The sequence below is a fragment of the Hyperolius riggenbachi genome, chromosome 10 (genome assembly GCF_040937935.1).
Source record: "Hyperolius riggenbachi isolate aHypRig1 chromosome 10, aHypRig1.pri, whole genome shotgun sequence".
NCBI lineage: Eukaryota > Metazoa > Chordata > Amphibia > Anura > Hyperoliidae > Hyperolius > Hyperolius riggenbachi.
The window spans coordinates 38072800-38095594 of record NC_090655.1 but is presented as its reverse complement, the minus strand read 5'-3'; the positions used below and the strand labels follow the sequence as shown (position 1 = coordinate 38095594).

The following is a 22795-nucleotide window of genomic DNA, read 5'->3' as shown; positions in this document are numbered from 1 at the left end:
TCCCCTCCTGCACGAGCGTGTACGGCAGGAGTTGGGAGCACATGGCCCGTGCCAGCAAGCCGTTCAGCTGCCGCACGCGACGGCTGCTGGGAGGCAGAGCCCTAACCACCCCCTGGAAGGACTCGCTCAAAAGGCTCTGGCGTGCCTTTTTGCTGGCACGGGAATCAGCAGACGGAGCAGAGGAGGCCACTGAGGACTGGCTGCCAGAACAGGCCTCAGTGTCGGCGGCAGGAGTTGCAGAGGGGGGAGGAGCAGGGCGTTTCCGCACTCCTGCTGGTGCTGCTGGAGGAGCAGGAGGGCGGGTGGCTGCTGTTGCTGCTGCTGCTGCTGAAGGCTGTGCAGTGATGGGATTGGTGCCACTGCCAGCACCAGATGCCTTCAGCCTCTGGAACTCCTCATGCTGGTGGAAGTGTTTCGCAGAAAGGTGGTTGATCAGCGAGCTGGTGCTGAACTTCAAGGGGTCTGCACCTCTGCTCAACTTCCGCTGACAGTGGTTGCAAGTGGCGTACTTGCTGTACACTGTGGGCATGGTGAAAAACCGCCAGATTGGTGACAAAAACATCCCCCTACGGCATGGAAGCGCTGCTGCCTGTTTCCCTGTGGTGGTTGGGGGGGGGGGGGGGTCTTGGGTGCGGCTGGTGGTGGTACTGGCTGATGCTGCTGCTGCTGCTGCTGAGCCTGAGACACCAGCAGGCTGTGGGACGCTGCCAATGCTTGCAATGATGCGCCTCCTTGCAAGGCCCACAACCGCATCCTCCTCCTCCTCCTCAGAGCTGCTGAGGACGACATCCTCTGGATGTGTTGGCACCCAGTCTCTGTCTGTCACCGGGTCATCATCATCATGCCCCTCCTGAAACATGTCCTGCTCTGATGATGACCCCCCAAACTCCTCTGCTGATGCATGGATGGGACGCTTGACTGTCGCCACAGTCTTGCTGTCCAATCCCTCCTCCCCCAAAGTGCCCATCAGCATCTCCTCCTCCAAATCGCCAACAACAGCATTCAATTGACTCATCATGCCTGGGGTCAAAAGAGTGCTGAGTGACAGGTCGGCGACTGACGGTGAACTGGCCTCCTCCCCAGGCCCTGCTGGGCGGCTGCTGCGAACAGGGGTGGTGGTGGTGAGGGTGGAGGCCTCGGATGCAGAGCTGATGGCGGGCTGCTCATCCTCCGTCATGAGTTGCACCACAGTGTCTGCATCCTTTTCCTCAATGGGACGTTTCCGACCCGGCTGGAGGAAAATGGGAGCAGGTGCTACACGCTGCTGCTGCTGTGTCTCTGCAGCGTGAGTTGCAGATGCTCCTCCTGGGCGGCGCCCAAGGCGTCCACGGCCAGTGGCTATGGGAGGAATGTTAGCCACTGACGCTGCTGCTGCTGCTGCGGAACTGTGCATGGTGGCGCGCCCGCGGCCGCGGCTTGCCACAATGCTGCTCCCTCTCTTCCTGATTCCCTTGCTGCCCTTCCCCTTGCCCAAACCGCGCTGGCTGCCACTTCCAGACATCTTCAATGTTTTGGGCGTATAGACAAAAGTTTTGTAAAAGGGCGGGTGAAAAGTGGGGTACTTTAATGGAGTGGGTTGGTTGGTGAGGTGACTGAGTGAGTGTCCCCTAGTACAGTAAGTAAGTATTAACAGTCAGGAAGTACAACTAGCAGTTACAATAATCAGTAGTAGTAATCACAAGTAAATTTAGTGTGTGTACACTCAGACAGTGAGTGCACGCACGCAGGAGCTAGTAGCCTATGGACACAGTGACTGAGTGTCCTAGACTCCTAGTACGGTAAGAGTAAGTAAGTAGTAACAGTAAGTAGAACTAACTAATAACAATAATCAATCAGCGATCAGAAGGAAATGGAGTGTGGGTGGTGTGTGTGTACACTCAGACAGTGAGTGCACGCACGCAGGAGCTAGTAGCCTATGGACACAGTGACTGAGTGTCCTAGACTCCTAGTACAGTAAGAGTAAGTAAGTAGTAACAGTAAGTAGAACTAACTAATAACAATAATCAATCAGCGATCAGAAGGAAATGGAGTGTGGGTGGTGTGTGTACACTCAGACAGTGAGTGCACGCACGCAGGAGCTAGTAGCCTATGGACACAGTGACTGGGTGTCCTAGACTCCTAGTACAGTAAGAGTAAGTAAGTAGTAACAGTAAGTAGTAGAACTAACTAATAACAATAATCAATCAGCGATCAGAAGGAAATGGAGTGTGGGTGGTGTGTGTACACTCAGACAGTGAGTGCACGCACGCAGGAGCTAGTAGCCTATGGACACAGTGACTGAGTGTCCTAGACTCCTAGTACAGTAAGTAGTAACAGTAAGTAGTAGAACTAACTAATAACAATAATCAATCAGCGATCAGAAGGAAATGGAGTGTGGGTGGTGTGTGTACACTCAGACAGTGAGTGCACGCACGCAGGAGCTAGTAGCCTATGGACACAGTGACTGAGTGTCCTAGACTCCTAGTACAGTAAGAGTAAGTAAGTAGTAACAGTAAGTAGAACTAACTAATAACAATAATCAATCAGCGATCAGAAGGAAATGGAGTGTGGGTGGTGTGTGTACACTCAGACAGTGAGTGCACGCACGCAGGAGCTAGTAGCCTATGGACACAGTGACTGGGTGTCCTAGACTCCTAGTACAGTAAGAGTAAGTAAGTAGTAACAGTAAGTAGTAGAACTAACTAATAACAATAATCAATCAGCGATCAGAAGGAAATGGAGTGTGGGTGGTGTGTGTACACTCAGACAGTGAGTGCACGCACGCAGGAGCTAGTAGCCTATGGACACAGTGACTGAGTGTCCTAGACTCCTAGTACAGTAAGTAGTAACAGTAAGTAGTAGAACTAACTAATAACAATAATCAATCAGCGATCAGAAGGAAATGGAGTGTGGGTGGTGTGTGTACACTCAGACAGTGAGTGCACGCACGCAGGAGCTAGTAGCCTATGGACACAGTGACTGAGTGTCCTAGACTCCTAGTACAGTAAGAGTAAGTAAGTAGTAACAGTAAGTAGAACTAACTAATAACAATAATCAATCAGCGATCAGAAGGAAATGGAGTGTGGGTGGTGTGTGTACACTCAGACAGTGAGTGCACGCACGCAGGAGCTAGTAGCCTATGGACACAGTGACTGGGTGTCCTAGACTCCTAGTACAGTAAGAGTAAGTAAGTAGTAACAGTAAGTAGTAGAACTAACTAATAACAATAATCAATCAGCGATCAGAAGGAAATGGAGTGTGGGTGGTGTGTGTACACTCAGACAGTGAGTGCACGCACGCAGGAGCTAGTAGCCTATGGACACAGTGACTGAGTGTCCTAGACTCCTAGTACAGTAAGTAGTAACAGTAAGTAGTAGAACTAACTAATAACAATAATCAATCAGCGATCAGAAGGAAATGGAGTGTGGGTGGTGTGTGTACACTCAGACAGTGAGTGCACGCACGCAGGAGCTAGTAGCCTATGGACACAGTGACTGAGTGTCCTAGACTCCTAGTACAGTAAGAGTAAGTAAGTAGTAACAGTAAGTAGAACTAACTAATAACAATAATCAATCAGCGATCAGAAGGAAATGGAGTGTGGGTGTGTGTACACTCAGACAGTGAGTGCACGCACGCAGGAGCTAGTAGCCTATGAACACAGTGACTGAGTGTCCTAGACTCCTAGTACAGTAAGAGTAAGTAGTAACAGTAAGTAGAACTAACTAATTACAATAATCAATCAGCGATCAGAAGGAAATAGAGTGTGTGTTGTGTGTGTACACTCAGACAGTGAGTGCGCACACGCAGGAGCTAGTAGCCTATATGAACAGTGACAGTGAGTGTCCCTACGGGTACAGTAAGAGTAAGTAGTAAGTAAGTACAACTAACAATAATCAATCAGTAATCAGAAGGAAATAGAGTGTGTGTACACACAGACAGTGAGTGAGTGCACACACGCAGGAGCTAGCTAGTAGCCTATAAACAGTGACAGTCAGTGAGTGTCCTACTCCTAGTACAGTATAACTACAATACTATTAGTAAAGGACAGCAGAAATACTGGTATAGATGATGAGAGAAATAAACAGAGGACAGCTGCCCACAGAGGCAAGGCCCCCCTGAGGCCTAAACCTGTAAGCTTGCAGCAGCTGCCTGTCTCTAATGTAACACACAAGCTACTAACTAAAATACAATGTCTATCTAAATAACAACAATACAGGTGTATATGGCAGGTGTAGGTGAGCAAAAACGCTAGGTAAATGAACACAATAGAGCACTTGCTAAGCCAAAGCACAAAGGAGCAGATCTCTCTCTGTACAAGTCTCAGGCAAGCATGGAAAACCCGAACATGGCGGCCGCTATTTATAGGGTAGGGGCTGGCCAGGGTCCCCCTCTGTGATTGGCTGCCGTCAGAGGGCCTGGGAGCCCTCTGATTGGCTCTAAGCACATCAATCTGGGCTATGACGCTATTCGAGCTCGGTACCGAGCTCGAATAGCGCCGGTTTGCTCGAATAGCTCGAATAGTGAATGGGCTATTCGAGTGTTCTCGAATAGCCCATTCGAATAGCTACAGCTATTCGGAGCTCGAATACCGAGCTCGAATAGCTGAAAAAGAGCTCGAATATTCGAGCTACTCGAATATTCGAGCTCTGCTGAGCACCACTAGTGAGGCCTAGAGGGGCTAAAAAGGTGTCCACTCTGGAAGGGAAGGAGGTATCCTCGCTTTGGTCTGGTAGGTTATACAATTGTTTGTAGTATTTTGTGAAAATTTGAGCTATCTTATGGGGGTCATAGTGAGTGGTACCTTCCGAGTCTTTCATGAAGTAGATCGAGTGTTGTGACATTTTAGGGTTTAGTTTGCGTGCCAGGATGGTGTGGGGTTTATTACCCCTTTCGAAGAAGAGTTGTTTAGTCCATCTTAGACTTTTCTCTAGCTGGTTAGATTGATGGGATCGGATATGTTGTTTGAGTTGTTGAACATAGGAATAGTTATCTTGTGTAGGCTTGGTTTTGTAGGTGGTTTGGGCTTTGGATAAGGCAGATTGAAGGGATACTAATTTTTGGGAAGAGGACTTCTTGCGTCTAGAGCTCTCGGCTATAAAGAGGCCTCTGATGAAGGCTTTGTGCGATTCCCAAAGTATGCCTTGGGATGAGACCGTGTCAGTGTTGATTTGGAAGAATGTTTGTAGTTCTTCAGAAAATTTAGAGACAAGAGTTTTGTCTTGTAGTAGTGTTTCATTGAGCCTCCAGTGGAGGGGTTTGAAAGGATTGTGGAGCCAGTCTATTTGCATAGAGACGCTATGGTGGTCAGACCAGGCTGTTGGGTGGATGTCTGATTCTAGGAGTGAAGGTAGGAGGGGAGCATTAGAGAAGAAGTAGTCTAGACGGGAGTGGGATGCATGTGGGGGGGAGTAGAAGGTGTATTCTATTGAAGTTGGGTTGACAGTTCTCCAGAGGTCAATGCGGTTGTATTTCCTCATTAAGGCTCTAAATTTGCGGGAGTTGCGGTCATGGGCAGCTTTCGAGGTAGGCGAGGTGGAGGAACTTCTATCCAGACAGGAAGAAAATGTTAGGTTAAAATCCCCTCCAAGGATTAAGGTACCTGATCTCGTTTTATGTAGTTTAAGGAGAAACGAGGAGAGAAAAGATATCTGTTGAGTGTTTGGAACATAGACATTTGCTAGGGTGATGGGTTTCCCTGCTAAATTGCCAAGGAGAATCAGATAGTGACCCTTGGAGTCTCGTATGGTTTTAGTAATTTGCAGGGGGAGGGAAGCTTTACATAGGATAGCTACCCCTGCCCGTTTAGCCAGACCTGAAGCTAAGTGTACTGTAGGGTATTGTCTGTTTGTGAGCCTGATTGAGTCTGATGAGCGGAGATGTGTCTCTTGGAGCATTGCTATGTCTATCTCCATTCTTTTAAGATCTTTAAGGAGGGACATTCTTTTTTGGGGGATGTTTAAGCCCTTCACATTCAATGTGAGGAAGTTAACCATGGTCTAGGAGAGGAGGTTGGGTGGTAGAGTATGAAAGAGTTGAGCGCTGCGCCCGGGGAGGAGGGAGTAGGAGGAAAACCGATTGTGTGCCTCGTATTATGTAGGTTAAATTTAAAACAGATAAGAAAAATAATAAAAGCATAACATAACTATAATTGCCTCTGCAAGTTTGGAGGCTGCATGGAGTAGCATCCAGTCTGGGATGCCCAGGGTAGGTCATCCAAAAAGTGTCCGGGCCGAATAGCGGCAAAGGAGACACAAGGATAGACCTCCAGAGGCTCATGCTGGAGCGCCAAAATGGGAGGAGAGGGACTCCGGACCCTGCATCAGTGAAGTGGGAGACCGGGGGAAGGCATAACTATTTAGCCTTATATTTTGCAGTATGGTAGGTAACTAGAGATTCAGGGTTTATGTTAAGAAACAAGAAAATGAACATATGCATGAGGTAAGCTTAAACTCTATGTATCCAGCTTGAGAGTGTAGATATGATAGAGATGGAAGCTAAGTTCAGGTAGGGAGGGCTTCCATGACTTCAGGTTCTGTTCCCGAGGGGTAGGTGAGGCTCCGGATCGGGGCTTTTGTCCATTCTGAGATATGACGGACTTTCCGAGGAGGAGAACTAAAGTTCGGGGAGCGAGGTTGGTAGATGGAGCCTTGGGAGGGCATTTTTAAGCCCATTTGCTTAAGAAACATGGGGGCATTGTCAATATCCGAGACTGAGAAGGTCATGCCGTTTCTGGTGACTATAAGGCGGAAGGGGAAGCCCCATTTGTATGAGATTTGAGCATCTCTGAGAAGTTGAGTTATTGGTTTGAATGCCCTGCCTTTGGCTAAGGTGATCAGAGATAAGTCATTAAAGATATGTAGCTCGTCTCCTTTAAATGTGATCGGGGATGTTTTCCTGAGGGCTTGCAAAACAGCCTCTTTAGCCTCGTAGTAGTGAAGTCTTGTAATAATGTCCTTGGGTCTCTGAGCAGATACCTGGCGTTCCCCTAGGGATCTGTGTGCCCTGTCTAGTCGCCACATTTCCTCTGGTAGGTCAGGCACAATGGATTTGAATAGTTCTGTGAGGTGTGGGGTTATTTGGTCTGGTTTTACAGACATTGAGACCCCTTTAATTCTCAGATTTTGCCTCCTTTCCCTGTTTTCTGTGTCCTCCTGGGCTGAGCGCAAGAATTTAATGTCTGACAGTACAAGTTGGTGTTCCTCTTCAAGATTTGCTTGTTTTAGGGACAGTGAATCTACCTTGTCTTCTAGTGCACTTGTGCGGTTCCCCAGCCCTGTGATGTCAGCCTTAAGATCCTGCACCGCTGAGATTATCAACTGCTGAAGCGATTCGTGCATGGATCTATAGTGCCTTTCAAGTGTGGCTTCTAGTGTGGCTTCTAATGTGGATGCCGTGATCGGCACATTGTCAGGGTTTATACTGGCCTGTGGTGTGGAGGTAGATTCAGCGTGCGTCAGGGGATCGGCGCCATCTTGGGATCCCACAGGGCGGACAAAGCGATCTAGTGTGCCGCTTGCTGCCGTCATCTTGGCCGCCGTTCTGGAGGACATCGGGTGCGGGGGTCACTTGGGAAGCGTTCCCGGTAAGAGCCGCGCGGATAGGTGGGTAGAGAGGCGGAGAGCGGCTGTAAGTAGCGGAGGGTTTGTCGGAGCTCCTGTCTCAAGCGGCCATCTTGGTCGCGCCGCGCATGCGCCTACAGGTGGTTAAATTTTTACTGTTGGTAGGTGCATTAGTGCAGAATGTTTGTTTGTTGTGTGTTCTGAAGTGAGCAGAAACAACACCTAATCTCCCAAAGTGCTTTGGGAGGACCTGACTACATAACTAAATAGCCTAAGCTACTCAGCACTGGAAGGGAGAGGTTACATACCAATTTACAGCAACATATATATGCAGGAAGTGTTTCTGGTGCTATAAACAGGATAATTAACGTAAAATTAAGTATCCTGAATAATATAATGTATTCTGCTATGCCGTTGCAGTGCCTCTGTTCGACTTAGCATGTTTCCAGGATAGGGACGGAAGACCCACAAAAATACATTAACCACAAACAAACACAACTACAAAAGTGAAGGGATAGTCTGAGAAAGAGAGTTCCAAGAGGAACAAAATGGGAACAGCAGCTCTGAGTGAAAAGCTCTAAAAGCAAAAAGTAGTAATACAACCTCTAAAGGATAAAAGGAGCATAAGGTTACTTAAATATAGCATCGGAGTCATTCTCATCTATGGACTTGTTGAGCTGAGAGACTAGAGGAAAGTAGACTTGATGTAACGTGGATGAATGTATGATGGTGAGCCTGACCTCTTTGTCTGAGCCTCTGTTTGCTGTGATTAGATACTGTCTGTTGGAAGGAAACAGGAAAAGGAATAGAGAATCCAGGTCAAGGAGCCGACTGTAGACCTGTTCTCATCTGTTCACATATGGACTTCTGACTGGATGTCTACATCACAGATTCTACTTCAGAGTTACCATCCGTGATGTTGTGTTATATTTGTGAGATGTTTGGATTAGGATATAGTATAAAATGCATATACTGCAGTACAAGATCCCCATTGCTTTAGCCGGCAACAACATATAAATGGAAGATTATATTTTAACAACCTTGGGCAGCATGGTTGCCTCATGAAGGCACCAGTAGAGCCGTACATCAAAAAAGGGTGTCAAGAAAAAAGGGCGCGGGATGTAAACGATAAGCAGTAATACCGTTTATAAAAATATTGCGTTGTATTTCGTTTACAAATAATGTTTTACAAATTTAGAAATCATTAAAGAATGTGTATGAAATCGCCAATTGTGAAAAAGTTAATCTTTCCTGTTTCAAAGTGAAACTTATAATTACGTTTGTTAAACGATAATATATGTTTAATCGTTATAATTGTATATTATTGTGAATAACTTTCATTTATCGTTTCTTCTTATAATAAAATCTGAAAATATTGTTTATAGCGATGATATAAATTAACTACTTTCCTAAGTGTTGTAAAACTTTAGTATGTATTACTAAAATTTTACTAAAACTAAACCTAATCCTACTCTCACACAGAACCCTCCTTGTACCTATCCCTAACCCTAAGAGCCCCCTGGTTGTGCCTAACTCTAACCAACCCCCTGGTGGTGCCTAACCCTAAGACCCCCTGGTTGTGCCTAACCCTAACCACCCCCCTGGTGGTGCCTAACCCTAAGACCCCCCTGGTGGTGCCTAATCCTAACCACCCCCCTGGTGGTGCCTAACCCTAACCAGCCTCCTGGTGGTGCCTAACCCTAACCAGCCTCCTGGTGGTGCCTAACCACCCCCCTGGTGGTGCCTATATACCACCCTGGTGGTGTATATTGTACTGTAACTATACTTAACCCTACTCTCACACAGAACCCTCCCTGTACCTATCCCTAACCCCTAGACCCCCCCCCCCCCCCTGGTGGTGCCTAACCCTAACCATCCCCTGGTGGTGCCTAACCCTAACCACCCCCCTGGTGGTGCCTAACCCTAACCACCCCCCTGGTGGTGCCTAACCCTAACCACCCCCCTTACTGATCGCTTTATTATGTGGATAATAATGTTTTACAAATAGTGACTGTAAAAAATAGATTGCAATTTACATTACATACTGATCGCTTTATTTTGTGAATAATAAGGTTTTACAAACAGTAAGGGATAACATTTTAAATAATGTTTTAGTTAAATACGATAAATAGGTTTAGTATTTTTATAAACGTTATTCGTCACGGGCACATTTTCTAAACTTAAATCATCACAAGCACAGTTATAAAAAACATTAAAAATCTCTGGGCGCCGTTTGTAAAACATTAATACTCTCCAGCGCCCTTTTTTCCCATTCGGCGCCCATTAAACGATATTTATTATGAAAGTGAATGGCGGCGCCCTTTTTGTCCACTAGCTACCAGCTCCCCTTTTTCCTGTTACCCCACTAGAGTCCCAGGTTTGAATCCAGGAAAGGTCAAATCCTCCATGGAGTTTGCAGGTCCTCCTGTGTTGGCATGGAGTTGCTCTTGGTGCGCCATGTTACTAGTAGGTAAATTAGCTTCCCTCAGCCATAACATGTGGTAAGTCATTAGACAGTAAGCCCTGCAGAATAGTGAGGTAAGTAGTTTGATGTTGGAGGTGGGACAGAGGCATGTCTTAAAGGGAATCTGAAGTGAAAATAAACTTATGATATAATGATGTGTATGTGTAGTATAGCTAGGCAATAGAACATTTATAGCTAAGAAAAGAGTCTTATATTGTTTCCAGTACAGGAAGAGTCAAGAAACTTCAGTTATCTATGCAAAAGAGCTTCTCTGAGCTGTCCAACCCAAATTGAGTAGACGCACTTATACATCAAAGAAACAGTGAGAGACCACTTCAGATAAGGTTTTATTGCAGGGAAGATCAAAGAGTCATTAGCTCTGCTCTATTTCATAGTTTAAAATACAGAGTTTGGTTTGTAAAATGAAAATTTGGCAGAATGATGCAATGTTATATAAAAAAAAGCAATTTAACTGAAAGTAAAAATATGAGACTCTTTTCTTTGCTACATTGATTTCATTATATCGTATGTTTTTTTTTTAACGTCATCGTCACTTTAACCTCCTTGGCGGTAACCTTGAGTCAGGCTCGGAGTAAAAGAAAAAAGTTTCTGGGAATGGTAATCGCGGGAAGGTGAGTCAGTGCGGGGACTGCTGCAGATCTCGCTCTATGTTTTTTTCCTGCTTTTAGGATCTAAAAGCACATTTGTATCGCTTTTAAACCCTAAAATCAGGAAAGAATCATAACGCCAGGGAGGTTCCTCTTTCTTACCTCACAAAGTTGGGAGGTATGGGGGTATAACTACAAATCCTGACCCTCACCCCCATAAATCTATGATGGTGTACTCCATACATTCACCCTCCCTTGCCTCACATCCCATGGACAACCCCACAGTCAGGAGACCCATCAGCCAGCAGGTATATGACAAGTGTGGATATCAGGGGCTTGATTCACAAAACGGTGCTAACTGTTAGCACGCTGTGAAAAGTGAATTTTGCGTGATAACAGTCATTGTCGGCAAAATTTTGCATTTGTGCGTTAACGCACATTTTTGCACGTTAACGGTGTCGTTCGCGCGATAAATTAGTGTTATCGCGCGAACGAGAATAGTAACACGCCAAAAATTTACGTTAACGCAAATTTTTGCGCGCAATAACCGTTTTTCGCACGAAACCCGTTTTTCCATGAAAAAACGCACTAAAACGCGCAAAAAGCCGTGCTAACAGTTAGCACCGTTTTGTGAATCAAGCCCCATGACCCCTATTAGTGTGGCCAGTGGCCACCATGACTTTGCAAGTGTGGCCCAACAATTCCAGCTCTAGAGGATGCCAGATTGGAGCTCTGTACTGAAAGGCAGGCAAGACATTGGGCCCTTCCCCATTGCACTGTGCCCTCCTGCAGCTTGTTCCCCAGTAGTTACACCTCTGTGTACTGTGAAAACATTGGTGTCATGTCTTTGAAGTCTATGATCATTTTTTTCACTCATTACGGTATAGCTAGCTATTGGTAGGGGACCAAGACCCATAATACAATAAACTTTTTCTCCTGAGTTCTCTCCTCGGTGATATTTTCATAACTTGTAAATGAAATGCCTTTTAAATTGCCAGTAAGCAAGAAAATACTCAAAATAATTTTGACAGTACTTTTTCAAAAACTTTTTGGTACTTTTTCAATTGCAAAGTGCTGAAAGGCTATTTTAAATGCAAGATGAAAAATTAGCTCCTAGGAGAAAACTCAGGAGAAAAAGTGAATTGCATATGGCCCCAAATGTGCAAAAAGAGATCAAACAAGTGATCCCTTTTACAGCATGATGAAAATATGGGGGAATTGTATTCTTGGTCACAGAATTAACTTGGTGGACAAAAAAAAAAAAGTTAATGTAACATTAAAGGGACTCCGAGCTCAGCAAAAAAAGTAAAGTTGTACTCACCAGGGTCTTTCTCCAGCCCAGTGCTGGTCGGGAGGTCCCACGCCGGCGTCCTGGCTCCTCTCCTTCACCCCGCTCCGGTATGGCTGACAGGCCGCAGCCCGGGCGACACTCGGTGGAGTGTCGGGCTGCAGCTTCCGCGTATGACGCGGATTACGTCACACGCCGGCCGCCTCGCGTCATCACGGCGGCCGGCGTGAAAGTACTGCGCATGCGCGCTTTAATCGCGCATGCGCAGTACTTTCACGCCGGCCGCCGTGATGACGCGAGGCGGCCGGTGTGTGACGTAATCCGCGTCATACGCGGAAGCTGCAGCCCGACACTCCACCGAGTGTCGCCCGGGCTGCGGCCTGTCAGCCATACCGGAGCGGGGTGAAGGAGAGGAGCCAGGACGCCGGCGTGGGACCTCCCGACCAGCACTGGGCTGGAGAAAGACCCTGGTGAGTACAACTTTACTTTTTTCGCTGAGCTCGGAGTCCCTTTAAATAAAAGTAAAAAGTATCCTCAAAGTCTTACCGTTATTGCACAACATTACCAGTGCTTTTATCTATGCAAATGAGGCAGTGGAACAGCAGTCAAATGCAGCCCTGGCTCTCCTGAAATGTAAACACTTCTAATTGGCTGCTGAAATACTGCTTACCTGGTTCTGGACTGCCACAAATAAACCTGTGCCCTATTCATGTCTTCTTAAAGAGACTCCGTAACAAAAATTACATCCTGTTTTTTATCATCCTACAAGTTCCAAAAGCTATTCTAATGTGTTCTGGCTTACTGCAGCACGTTCTACTATCACCATCTCTGTAATAAATCGACTTATCTCTCTCTTGTCAGACTTGTCAGCCTGTGTCTGGAAGGCTGCCAAGTTCTTCAGTGTTGTGGTTCTGTGATGCATCTCCCCCCTCCTGGCCCCTCTATGCACACTGCCTGTGTATAATGATCTCTTGAGATACAAAAGGAAGGATGTATACAGCCTGCTTGTGTATGAATGTATTTTCTATGTGTGGACATACTGTACATCAACCTACTTCCTGTTTTGGTGGCCATTTTGTTTGTTTATAAACAAACTTTTTAAAACTGTTTTTAACCACTTTTAATGCGGCGAGGAGCGGCGAAATTGTGACAGAGGGTAATAGGAGATGTCCCCTAACGCACTGGTATGTTTACTTTTGTGCGATTTTAACAATACAGATTCTCTTTAAGCCTTCCTTATGTCTTCTTAAGACCTCGACTACTGCATTTGTGCACCCATCGTTCCCATTGTTCGCGCTGATACTGCTGTTCATTGGCTCCTCCTGACCTCGTGATCACTGTGAGCCAATCACAGTGATCACACCTAATTTTTTGCCAAAAAGAAAAAAATGATCTGGTCCATAAAGGGGCCAGAGACTGTGGTTAGGCAAGTGGTTACATAAGGCAGGGCTGTAAACAGCTGATATTTCTTTTGTTGTTCTTTTGTCATAGTTTCTTTTTAGAATTAGAAATACAGCCCTGAAACTAAAAATAAAAATATGAGACTCCAGGAAAGTTCTATTAACGGGTAGCACTACACATACAATTAATGAACTTGTACGTTAATTTATAGTTCAGGATTGATTTAGGCTAATTGCAATCATGGTGTGGTGTAATTGTCCTGCGGCAGGAGGCGTACATGAATATTTCGCCGAGCGACATTTTGGCGCAGGTTGAGCCAAATGATAGCTTACCCTGCTGCCGCACAAATATCAGGCGCTGTTAATTACTATTCGCCCTCCTGGGCAAAGCAACTCTGAAGGAGAAGTAATTTAGGGTCCCGCTATCGCCAGCACCCGAATTACACTGCTGCGAGCATTGACATAATAACGTTATGTCTATGGCGACGCCCAGGTCAGGCGCAGCATGGGGAAGAGCGTGCTCCAAAATGACCTGCTTCAGGCAAAAGATCCTGTCACAGGAAAATTGCACCGTACCATTTCCTAGTTCATACACCCTGTCGCAAACTGCGCGACGGGGTAATTTACATAGCATGCCCCCTGCAGGAAACAAAGTACGTCACCGCTAAGGAAATAATCTTAATAGATTGTTACAGTGCCACTGGCTCCAATGCAATATCGCCCAACAAACTGCAGAGTTTGCATCACCTCTGCATCCTTTAACACCATTAGAACGGCCATGGCAGTGGCGCAGAACATTTTTAAACATTTTTTTTTACAAATCATGTAGCTAGCCTAGCGCTAACTACATGAAAGCCACTGTGCAGCGGCATCCCCCACCCCTTCCGATCGCCTCCAACGATCAGAGCAAACAGGAAATCCCGTTCAGAACGGGATTTCCTGCTTGGCTTCCCCCAGTCGCCATGGCGACGATCGGGATGACGGCACCGATTGGCCAGGCTGCGCACGGGGTCTCGGGGGGGGGGGGGGGCTGTTACTTGGCAGGTGGCGGCGCATCAACGGCGATCACGTACAACACTCAGCTTGCAAAGTGCTAGCTGTGTGTTTTTTTTTTTTAAATATATGAAAATTGGCCTATCAGGGCCTGAGCAATGCAGTGCGGCGGTACTGGACAAGCTGAGCTCGTCTGTAACGCCCAGCTGGTTTTCATCACACTGCCAGTACTATAGCCAGTATTACAGAGACTATTGGCCACTGCTACATGGGAGTGGTGGGAAATAGTAACATGACGTGACTCAATAGTGTGCAAGGGGCCTCAACCTCATGGAGGCTTTTAATATTATCTTGTTTAGAGATTCACTATTCACTCGAGATGGTCAACAAGATGCAAATGAATCCCCCTCCAGCATGCTAAATATTGAAAAGAGCTTGGGGGATATCTGCACACGCGCTAGGTCTCGGCCAAGATGGCCCGCAATGGCAACTTCACCTGAGCTCCATCTAGCAAGGCTTTCTGCATCTTTGACAAGCTATTCCAGCACAAAACCACAAACAAACCCATTTTGAAATCATGATTTGTTTTAAAAGTAAGATATAGAAAAAAAATTACCTTGTAAGTCAAGACAAGACAAATAACATTTATATCGCACTTTTCTCCTGGCGGACTCAAAGCGCCAGAGCTGCAGCCACTAGGACGCGCTCTATAGGCAGTAGCAGTGTTAGGGAGACTTGCCTAAGGTCTCCTACTGAATAAGTGCTGGCTTACTGAACAGGCAGAGCCGAGATTCGAACCCTGGTCTCCTTTGTCAGAGGCAGAGCCCTTAACCATTACACCATCCAGCCACCACCAGTCTCTAAATGAATTATTATAACTTTTGCGCATTTGAAAGTAAACTTGTTTTAACAGGAAATGCCCTTTGAACAACAAGGGAATATCGTATCCGAGTCTGAATTATCCAGACGTGTTTTATGTATTCTAGTATTACAATGTGCAAATGTTAATATTGTTATGAACATCTGCCCATCTGCGCTAAGAAAATGTTAAACTATCAGGCCAGAATCTGCAGATATATTTACTGAGGGGGAAGTCATTTCAGTGGTGTCACAATACCTTCTGAATCCTCCGGTGACTGTGACGGTGGCATCAGACACAAACTCCCGAATGATGGACTCTATAAGGTGCTCAACTGCCTCCGCTTCCTTCCTCGACACACGACTGCTGAGGTCTTCATAGTAAAGTAATCCTGCAAGAAGTCAGTAAAATATGATAGGATGTACGTATACAGTATGTTGTATATATTTATCTATAATAATAATCAGGGCTGGATTTCTGGAAAGGCCACATAGGCCCGGGCCTTGGGCGGCAGCTGGCCAAGGGGCGGCTGGACATGGAAGGGGAATTGCTGCATATGGAATAAAAAGCTGCAAATGGAATGCAAAGGTTGCAAATAAGGAGCAACACATGGGAATAGGAAGATGCTGCCCGAGGGATCTGTATAGAATTGAAGGAGGCTGCTGTGCATGAAGGTTAGACATGGGAGAGTGGGCTGCACAGGGAATAGGAGAGGGCTGCTGTGCATGAATGTTAGACATGGAAGAGGGGGCTGCACAGGGAATAGGAGAGGGCTGCTGTGCATGAATGTTAGACATGGAAGAGGGGGCTGCACAGGGAATAGGAGAGGGCTGCTGTGCATGAATGTTAGACATGGAAGAGGGGGCTGCACAGGGAATAGGAGAGGGCTGCTGTGCATGAATGTTAGACATGGAAGAGGGGGATGCACACGGAATAGGAGAGGGCTGCTGTGCATGAATGTTAGACATGGAAGAGGGGGCTGCACAGGGAATAGGAGAGGGCTGCTGTGCATGAATGTTAGACATGGAAGAGGGGGCTGCACACGGAATAGGAGAGGGCTGCTGTGCATGAATGTTAGACATGGAAGAGGGGGCTGCACAGGGAATAGGAGAGGGCTGCTGTGCATGAATGTTAGACATGGAAGAGGGGGCTGCACAGGGAATAGGAGAGGGCTGCTGTACATGAATGTTAGACATGGAAGAGTGGGCTGCACAGGGAATAGGAGAGGGCTGCTGTGCATGAAGGTTAGACATGGAAGAGGGAGCTGCACAGGGAATAGGAGAGGGCTGCTGTGCATGAAGGTTAGACATGGAAGAGGGAGCTGCACACGGAATAGGAGAGGGCTGCTGTGCATGAATGTTAGACATGAAAGAGGGCTGCACAGGGAAAAGAAGGGGGGTTCTGCACATGGAAGGGAAGCTGCAAGACAGTTGGCCTAGGAGCGGAAAAATAATAAATCCGGCCTTGATGATAATAATAATAATAATAAATAATTTTAAAGCTGACCACTGTGTGTCATTATTTCCTTCTATCCCACACATGCCACATTGACTTTGCAAGCAAAGAGGGTGGCACTGCTTCTAAAAATGCACCTTTATTGTTCCATGTACAGACCAAAGTGTAAGCAGTGGGGGTTAGGGGAGCCTGACAGTCATTTTGCGGTTACCCGCTTCCTCAAAGGCTATAAAGCAACGCAGTTACTCGCTTCCTCAGAGGCTCTAAAGCCTCTGAGGAAGGGGGTATCTGCAAAACGGCTGTCAGTCTCCCCTAACCCCCACTGCTTACACTTCTGTCTTACACTGAACAATAAAGGTGCATTTTTAAAAGCAATGCCAAGTCAATTCACCAGAAGCTAGAAATTTCAAAAGGCTACATTTAATATCCCCTTTTACTAAATACAAATGTGCTTGTTAGCTATGGAATTGGGATCACCATAGTGGCTGTAGCCATGCGAGGGGGGGGGGATGGGGGGGGGGAGGGATGGTGGAGGGCTATATGTAGTGGAGATTTTGGGTCTGCAGCAGGCCTCGTAAAGAACCCCCACTGCTGCTCAGAATGCAGAGCAGCAGCAGCAGGGGCATTACGGACAAGTTACCCACCTCCTGATTCCACCAACGTTCTATCTTCTCCAGACATTCCTGCCCCTATCATTAGAGTGCCCTCTGGTTATCTATACTGAGAAGGCTACTTCCGGCTACACAGGGACGGATCTAGGGGGGGGCAAGCGGGTCTCTTGCCCCAGGCGCAGTTTGTTGAATTCTTAAAAAGGCGGCAAAATTTGGATGGGGAATGGCAGTTTAGGCGCCAAAACCTGACCTTGCCCCAGGCGCAACTTGGTCTAGATCCGTCCCTGCGGCTACATATATGGGGACTGGTCTTTAATGGCTACTTATACTGAGTGGGGGGGCACTACCTCATAACCAAACTGTTGGTGAGGCCTTCTGGCTACATTCAATTTGTGTGTGGGAGGGAGCACAAAATTGCCGTATAATTTTTTTGGGAGGGGCCAACCTAAACTTTGATATGAGGGCCCAATGACCTTTAGCTATGCAACCGTTCGTTAGGAGTAATTTTTTGTGCATCACTACATTAGACTATGAAAACGTTTGAGGCTGCCGTAGGGGTTAACAACTTTTTTTTTTGTTTTGTTTCTTTGTAAACTAGTTTGTGCTTCCAGTGTAAAAGATTTAAACAACTTTAAAGAACTTGTGATTTATCAAATGCTGTGACCAGATGAAACGATCTCCATCTGCTGCGTTAGGGACTTCATTAAGCCAATGGAGATGGCACAATTAACTGCTAATAATGTATATGGGGAGGAAATTACAATTGAGCAGTCCCAGATGGCGTCATTATCGGAAAAATGAAAGGATGGGGGGGGGGCAATAAATAATCAAATACAAATTACAAAAAATAATAATGGAACAATCGAGCTTGCAGATGCAGCAAGGCTTACAGCAATCTGAACAAACAGTGTACGTCAGCCTGGCATAAGTCAGTTCAAACAAGTTGGAGAAGTACAGCTTGTGTGATTTAGACAAAGATTTCCTATTCTTTCGTTATTTCATTAACAGTAACGCAACCGCCTTGCCATCTTCCAAATGCCATGGAGAAAATCCACACCACATACAAATGCCATGGAGAAAATCCACACCAAACCAGACCACATACTAATGCCATGGAGAAAATCCACACCACATCCCACACAAATGCCATGGAGAAAATCCACACCAAACCACATACTAATACCATGGAGAAAATCCACACCACATCCCACACAAATGCCATGGAGAAAATCCACACCAGACCACATACAAATGCCATGGAGAAAATCCTCACCAGACCAGACCACATACAAATGCCATGGAGAAAATCCACACCAGACCACATACAAATGCCATGGAGAAAATCCACACCACACCACATACAAATGCCTTGGAGAAAATACATACCAGACCACATACTAATGCCATGGAGAAAATCCACACCAGACCACATACAAATGCCATGGAGAAAATCCACACCAGACCACATACAAATGCCATGGAGAAAATCCACACCAGACCAGATCACATACAAATGCCATGGAGAAAATCCACACCAGACCACACACAAATGCCATGGAGAAAATCCACACCAGACCACATACAAATGCCATGGAGAAAATCCACACCAGACCACATACTAATGCCATGGAGAAAATCCACACCAGTATACAGGGAGTGCAGAATTATTAGGCAAATGAGTATTTTGACCACATCATTCTCTTTATGCATGTTGTCTTACTCCAAGCTGTATAGGCTCGAAAGCCTACTACCAATTAAGCATATTAGATGATGTGCATCTCTGTAATGAGAAGGGGTGTGGTCTAATGACATCAACACCCTATATCAGGTGTGCATAATTATTAGGCAACTTCCTTTCCTTTGGCAAAATGGGTCAAAAGAAGGACTTGACAGGCTCAGAAAAGTCAAAAATAGTGAGATATCTTGCAAAGGGATGCAGCACTCTTAAAATTGCAAAGCTTCTGAAGCGTGATCATCGAACAATCAAGCGTTTCATTCAAAATAGTCTACAGGGTCGCAAGAAGCGTGTGGAAAAACCAAGGCGCAAAATAACTGCCCATGAACTGAGAAAAGTCAAGCGAGCAGCTGCCAAGATGACACTTGCCTCCAGTTTGGCCATATTTCAGAGCTGCAACATCACTGGAGTGCCCAAAAGCACAAGGTGTGCAATACTCAGAGACATGGCCAAGGTAAGAAAGGCTGAAAGACGACCACCACTGAACAAGACACACAAGCTGAAACGTCAAGACTGGGCCAAGAAATATCTCAAGACTGATTTTTCTAAGGTTTTATGGACTGATGAAATGAGAGTGAGTCTTGATGGGCCAGATGGATGGGCCCGTGGCTGGATTGGTAAAGGGCAGAGAGCTCCAGTCCGACTCAGACGCCAGCAAGGTGGAGGTGGAGTACTGGTTTGGGCTGGTATCATCAAAGATGAGCTTGTGGGGCCTTTTCGGGTTGAGGATGGAGTCAAGCTCAACTCCCAGTCCTACTGCCAGTTTCTGGAAGACACCTTCTTCAAGCAGTGGTACAGGAAGAAGTCTGCATCCTTCAAGAAAAACATGATTTTCATGCAGGACAATGCTCCATCACACGCGTCCAAGTACTCCACAGCGTGGCTGGCAAGAAATGGTATAAAAGAAGAAAAACTAATGACATGGCCTCCTTGTTCACCTGATCTGAACTCCATTTTGAACCTGTGGTCCATCATAAAATGTGAGATTTACAAGGAGGGAAAACAGTACACCTCTCTGAACAGTGTCTGGAGGCTGTGGTTGCTGCTGCACGCAATGTTGATGGTGAACAGATCAAAACACTGACAGAATCCATGGATGGCAGGCTTTTGAGTGTCCTTGCAAAGAAAGGTGGCTATATTGGCCACTGATTTGTTTTTGTTTTGAATGTCAGAAATGTATATTTGTGAATGTTGAGATGTTATATTGGTTTCACTGGTAGAAATAAATAATTGAAATGGGTATATATTTTTTTTAAGTTGCCTAATAATTATGCACAGTAATAGTCACCTGCACACACAGATATCCCCCTAAAATAGTTAAAACTAAAAACTACCATTAAAAATATTCAGCTTTGATATTAATGAGTTTTTTGGGTTCATTGAGAACATGGTTGTTGTTCAATAATAAAATTATTCCTCAAAAATACCACTTGCCTAATAATTCTGCACTCCTTGTATATACATTAGGGTCTGCACTCCCACATAAATTGTTATCAGGCAAAAAGAGATACAATTGTTCACTCAGGTTGCAGTGTTATAAGAAATACCTCAATAATACAAAAATACCTGCACACCAGCCAATAATTGATTTCAAATGCAATACTTATTATTCAAGTGAAAAAATATATACATAGACCCCGATAAACGGGCAGGATACATTCATATACAGCATAGCACAACTTTAACTGAACAACAAGCAGTAAGACAATGTATAGTAAGACAATGTTACAATATCCTGACAATACAGAGATGGCGTAAAGTCGCAGGGTGCGTTTCCACTAGTGCGGTGGGAAATCACCGCGGATTCTCCGCGGACGAATTCGCATGCAGGAGCGAAATCGCATGCGGTTGTATGCGAATTTTACCGCGAATTCGCATACGATTTCGCATGGATGACGCTGTGTGCGAATTTAACCATGTCAGTGCCTGACATGATTAATTGATTGATTCAATGCGAAATCGTATGCGAATTCGCATGAAAAAACACCATGCGAATTCCCTATTAAATACATTGTATGCGAATCGCATGCGTGTGTGCGGTGTCCAAATTCGGATGGCTCTGCTGAGCAGATTTTTCCTGCACAAGAAAACGCTCCGTTTTCCTGACAAGTGGACACAGGCTCATTCACTTTTATTCGTTATGCGAATTTGCATGCGGGGAACGCATGCAAATTCGCGTTAGTGGAAATGCACCCTCAGTTACCCAACAGCAGCGCTGCATGGTCGCATTTGTTGCTTATCTGCTGTTTGCCTTTTTGGACTTTCATTGCCCGTGATCAAGAGGCTTCAACTGCCTCGAAACAGCGCTGCTGTTGGGTAACTGAGACTTTCCTCCATCTCTGTATTGTCAGGATATTGTAACATTGTCTTACTATACATTGTCTTACTGCTTGTTGTTCAGTTAAAGTTGTGCTATGCTGTATATGAATGTATCCTGCCCGTTTATCGGGGTCTATGTATATATTTTTTCACTTGAATAATAAGTATTGCATTTGAAATCAATTATTGACTGGTGTGCAGGTTTTTTTGTATTATTGAGAAAATCCTCACCAGACCACAACACATACAAATGCCATGGAGAAAATCCTCACCACACCACATACAAATGCCATGGAGAAAATCCACACCAGACCACATACAAATGTCATGGAGAAAATCCACACCAGACCACATACAAATGCCATGGAGAAAATCCACACCAGACCACATACAAATGTCATGGAGAAAATCCACACCAGATCACATACAAATGCCATGGAGAAAATCCTCACCAGACCACATACAAATGCCATGGAGAAAATCCTCACCACACCACATACAAATGCCATGGAGAAAATCCACACCAGACCACACCACATACAAATACCATGGAGAAAATCCACACCAGAACACATACAAATGCCATGGAGAAAATCCACACCAGAACACATACAAATGCCATAGAGAAAATCCACACCAGACCAGACCACATACAAATGCCATGGAGAAAATCCTCACCACACCACATACAAATGCCATGGAGAAAATCCACACCAGACCACACCACATACAAATACCATGGAGAAAATCCACACCAGAACACATACAAATGCCATGGAGAAAATCCACACCAGAACACATACAAATGCCATAGAGAAAATCCACACCAGACCAGACCACATACAAATGTCATGGAGAAAATCCACACCAGACCACATAAAAATGTCATGGAGAAAATCCACACCACACCACATACAAGTGTCATGGATAAAATCCACACCACACCACATACAAATGCAATGGAGAAAATCCACACCACACCACATACAAATGCCACGGAGGATGGGTGACCACGGGGGACACACACAAATATCAGAGGAGTGCAGTGTCAAAAGTGCGTTGTGAGATTTTACAAAGAATTAAAGGGAACCTGGAGCAAAAAAATAAAAATAAAGTGCAAAATAGCTCAGCAGAGGGCGAGTCAGGTCATCTCGGCGTCACACAGTAACCGATTTGGGTACTGCCATAGACTTTAAAGTGACACTTAAAGGACCTCTGTTGCGAAAATCTGTAAAATATATGTAAACATATACAATTAAGAAGTTTGTTTCTTCCAGAGTAAAATGAGCCATAAATTACTTTTCTCCTATGTTGCTGTCACTTACAGTAGGTAATAGAAATCTGACAGAACCGACAGGTTTTGGACTAGCATATCTCCTCATGTTTAAATCCACTTTTTAACCTGCCTGGCGTTCTATTAAGATCGCCAGGGAGGCTGCGGGAGGGTTTTTTTTTTATAAAAAAAAAAAACTATTTCATGCAGCCAACTGAAAGTTGGCTGCATGAAAGCCCACTAGAGGGCGCT

At 45.5% G+C, this 22795-nt stretch overlaps 1 protein-coding gene across 3 annotated transcripts in view; it reads right to left on the bottom strand.

The window, feature by feature from the left end:
• DNTT (DNA nucleotidylexotransferase) overlaps positions 1–22795 on the bottom strand; it is a 614660-nt gene that overhangs the window by 355577 nt on the left and 236288 nt on the right. For all 3 annotated transcript variants that reach the window (XM_068258688.1, XM_068258686.1, XM_068258687.1), the window contains exon 7: positions 15409–15541. In XM_068258688.1, the coding sequence (XP_068114789.1) occupies positions 15409–15541 (133 nt within the window). The remainder of the gene's footprint in view (positions 1–15408; positions 15542–22795) is intronic.